The 4,537-nt window shown below is 36.9% G+C and overlaps 1 protein-coding gene across 1 annotated transcript in view; it reads left to right on the top strand.

Annotated features, from left to right (window-relative positions):
• The first annotated feature begins 387 nt into the window (after positions 1 to 387).
• The window catches only part of LOC107754213 (phosphoenolpyruvate carboxykinase [GTP], mitochondrial-like), a 9,922-nt gene continuing 5,772 nt past the window's right edge, over positions 388 to 4,537 (top strand). Inside the window, exon 1 of the mRNA XM_016570584.1 lies at positions 388 to 1,029. Coding sequence (XP_016426070.1) covers positions 998 to 1,029 — 32 coding nt within the window. The 5' untranslated portion in view covers positions 388 to 997. The remainder of the gene's footprint in view (positions 1,030 to 4,537) is intronic.

Here is a 4,537-nt window from a genome sequence, read left to right as displayed (position 1 = left end):
TACAGCTTTCTTATTTCTTTCCAAATTAATAGTTTTAGCTAGCCTACTGTTGAACAGGTACTGTTGAATTTCTAAACTCAGAAAACAAAGGCTTATTTCCCCCATATTTACATTTATGAATGCCATTTAAATGTCTCTCGAGCCCTACACTCACAGCAGCTGTGATGATGAATGGAGCGACGTCACCGAGACCCAGTAAGCTTCCGCCTTACAATGCTTGTTGTGACTTTGCTTTTCTTGACTTTTGCTTTTTGCTTTTCATTTACATATGTCCACACTCAACTTAATCAACGTCTGCTGACTTGACACGAAGCAGCGCGCGACGACGCTCACGTGACCTCAGAGCTCGCTAAAGAAGCTTTAAAAATAAGGTTCACTTCAACACAGCTGTGTTCTGCAGCCGGCGTCGAGCAGGAAACCGGGACGGAGCACAGCGAGTCCTCCGAGGAACCGTTTACAGGAACCAATGCGCGCTTGCGTCAGCCGGCGGACAGCGAACTGATCTGAATCCTCGCGATTCACTCTACGTTATTTGAATGACTTCTTCAATGACTTCAGTGACTCAGGAACGTCAATCTAGAGCTTTCTGACTGAAATGCAACAGCTAGTTTTCCCACTTTGTCGTGTTTTATTGGAAGCGCACGCATATTATAGGAAAACATTGAACTTTTAATATATGTTAATCGAATAGGAAGTTTGTCAGTACAAAGCTTTATTTATTATTGAAACACCTCAGGCTGGTTCGCAGGGAGAAGAGCGTCGTTATTAGAGCAGGATCTGAGCTGAGGGTGGGATCAGCTGATGATAAGTTACACGTGTTACAGTGCAAGGGTCTTACTTTACTCTAGTCTACCTCAAGAGCTGGACTATCACACTCACCAGTCTGATATGAGAGGTGCACAGGACTGAAGAGGAACAAGCCACCCCTCTCATATTGCTTTATTTTATTTTATCATAATTTCGGTTGTTTACTCCACCACTTTCACTTGAACCAAAGATGTCCTGCCTGTTGCTTGGAGTACTAAGGAGGTGAGTGTCTTATAGACATATTTAAACTAAAAGTGTATATTTAATATGTAATTATACATATTATATATGCTACATTTATTTATATATTAATATATTTACACATATAATGTTTAATACAAGCTGCTATTATTCTCATATATTATTCAGATCATTTCATTTATTTTCTGGTTGTAGCTAAAAACTGAGTAAAACAGAGAATGAAAGGTCTATGTTTATTATTTTCCTGCAGTCTACAGTATCATCTTTCTTGGGTAAACATCCTTGTTGTATAGTTTCTTGTGAGATCAGATATTTAAACAGACTTAAACTGTTCTATAAAACATTTGTCAACACCCTGTACAATTACAGTGTCACCTCCCTTGTTTTAGTGGGGGTACTAAACTACAATAGTTTGTAATAATGCAGAATGATCTTTGATAGAGTTATATAAAAATACAGAGTAAATTATAATACTCCAGAGTCCGGCAGTCTGGTATTGCCAAATAATGACATTTGCCACATATTACATGTCACTATTAGACTGAAACTAGTGTTATTGAGTGTGTCACGTACAGGAATGTTTAGAGACTCACTATGTATCCAGAGTCTGAAAAACAGGTTATGAATGAACAAATAGCCATCACCTTTGACCACAAAAGCAAGGTCACACCAAGCATTTCTGAGTCATTTGTTAAACCGGAATGTTGAATATATTTAGAGATCAGTAACAAAGTGAGAATAATGATGTTGAACAAAAGATATCCATGCAGATCCATTTTATTGCATCTATATCTGCTCTGTCAATCTCTCACCAGAATGAGTGATTACATCAGCACAGGACTTCAAGTAAATATGCACAGTGTGAAAGTCTCTACTAGCTAAACTTTACCCTACAAGATGCATGATACCAGTATCTGATTGTTAATCTGACGTATATGTGTGTATGTGTGTGTTTTGAGTGAAAGGGTCTACTAACTTGTTTAAAACGTTATTTTTGTACTTAAACGCCCTTGAGGTATAGCTCTAATGCATGCATGAGGTTTAAAATGAAAAGCACCCTTTTGGCTGAGTTTTATTATTTCACGTTTCTCAAATTGTTACGTGTGTTTTGTGTTCATGCATGAACATAGTGTGCTTGAAGTGGCCATACCCTGTAGCCATCACCTTTGACCACAAAAGCAAGGTCACACCAAGCATTTCTGAGTCATTTGTTAAACCGGAATGTTGAATATATTTAGAGATCAGTAACAAAGTGAGAATAATGATGTTGAACAAAAGATATCCATGCAGATCCATTTTATTGCATCTATATCTGCTCTGTCAATCTCTCACCAGAATGAGTGATTACATCAGCACAGGACTTCAAGTAAATATGCACAGTGTGAAAGTCTCTACTAGCTAAACTTTACCCTACAAGATGCATGATACCAGTATCTGATTGTTAATCTGACGTATATGTGTGTATGTGTGTGTTTTGAGTGAAAGGGTCTACTAACTTGTTTAAAACGTTATTTTTGTACTTAAACGCCCTTGAGGTATAGCTCTAATGCATGCATGAGGTTTAAAATGAAAAGCACCCTTTTGGCTGAGTTTTATTATTTCACGTTTCTCAAATTGTTACGTGTGTTTTGTGTTCATGCATGAACATAGTGTGCTTGAAGTGGCCATACCCTGTTTAACCAGACTCTGAGGGGAGGGGAGGGGAGGGGAGTGAATGCCAAGGAGGCCATCTGATTGGTTGGTTCATGTGGGGGTGTGTTTAACTGCCTATGATAATTGATGGTTTAAAGCTGAGTGGTTATTGATGAAAGTCAGGGATCATGGGGGTCAAAACCGTGATAGACTCAAAGACTTTGTTCTAGTTAAGTTCGTATACATTTTATGGCTTTGGAAAACAATAGAGGGGAATTATGGGGTAGGGAGTGTGGCAATTGGGGTGGGGGTTTGTGCTGAACTGAATCAAAGGGTAAAGGAAAGGAACTCCTCTTGCTATCCTTCAAATATTCTCTTAATTATAGCCAACAGGCCTTGCAGTCACGAGCCGTCTTGTTAATTGAATATGCTGACCGTGCTCAGCTCACGAACACTGTTAAAGAATGACAAGCTGGTCTCAGATGATTTTTGACCCATATTTTAGATCAGAAAGCAGAGGATTGAATGGCAAGAACAAAAAGGTCTCTCGTCTAGCATGAAACCTTTGTTCTGTTTTTGCTTTTTTGTTTGTTCACTGAACTTGTGGCTTTTCCTTTCTTTAGCTTTCTCTCTCTCATTTTTCTGTTTTCATGTGAGAAATACTGATAGAGAATATCCTCTTCTCCCCCTCATCCTTTTTTTTTTGTCTTTATCATGCATTTTATTCAGTTTATTGAGATGGTATGCATTCTATCAGTTTGTGCATTCCCTGGGAATCAAAGCCATGAACTTGGCTTAATATTGTAAATTAAAAGTACAATAAATTACTTGCTGTAAATGGAAAAAATATATATTTTCAGACAGTGATAAAAAAAAAATTTTGCAGAAAAATGCGACTTAAAATCTGAACTGGGCTGCAAACCTTTGACTATACTGTTAAAAATTCTTTTTTTAAGTTGTAAATAAAACACATTATTGGAGCATGTTGTACAAGAAAAAAAGTTTTTCTATTTAAAAAAGAAAATCTGTTTTTATTTAATGTGTTACCGTACTTGCCATTTTCTTGTAATTGTTTGTGAAATTCACTAGCAATTTCTGATTGAACATTTTTTTTCTGTCTTCAGTGTAGTACAGTACATGTAATGCATTTCATTCCAAAGGACACTAATAAATCTTGCAGCTTCTTAATCACTTATCTTTCAGTTCCGGTCAAAGATCTGTGTTAAAGTACATTTAGTGGTTATGATGCAACATTCATAATGACATGCTACCAGCTCAAATATATGTTTAATCAATGTATTATTACAATTATCAATGTAACATGTCATGGATTACATAGATTATCTGCTTTATACATTATCTACAGTCTTTAGCTTAGACTTTAAACTGAGTTGGATTTATATTATCCACCTTATTTTTAACCATAAGAGCGTTCACATTTCTGATAGAATGTGCAAGACTTCCGGTGTCATACTGTCATCAGCTTCTAGTTATTTTAGCTGTACAAACACAGTCCATTATTTTGCTTGATATTGCAAACTGTTAATTGTTATCATATTATTTAAATTATAGTAATAAGCACACTGGTTTGTAGTGCAAATACATTTGCCGTTTACCGCTTTCACTTTTATCCTCGTTATTTATACTTCGAGCAGCTTCTTGGAAGGCTAGCACATTCACCAGAAATAGCTTACTTTCTGTCAAAAATACAAGGTGGATTCCAATTTAGATTAGGCCGTTGTGAGGACACACTCTCTTTAATAAGGCTACGTCCACACGAAGCCAGAGCTTTCCCTATCCGATCTTTTTTTTTTCCCCTCGTCTCAAGAAATATCTGCGTCCACACGAAACCACGAAACCGACACAAAACGATGTAGTATACATGCCAGACCAGTAT

Source organism: Sinocyclocheilus rhinocerous, unplaced genomic scaffold (assembly GCF_001515625.1).
Source record: "Sinocyclocheilus rhinocerous isolate Xijiao unplaced genomic scaffold, SAMN03320098_v1.1 scaffold442, whole genome shotgun sequence".
Classification (NCBI taxonomy): domain Eukaryota; kingdom Metazoa; phylum Chordata; class Actinopteri; order Cypriniformes; family Cyprinidae; genus Sinocyclocheilus; species Sinocyclocheilus rhinocerous.
This window is presented reverse-complemented; position numbering and strand designations above follow the sequence as displayed.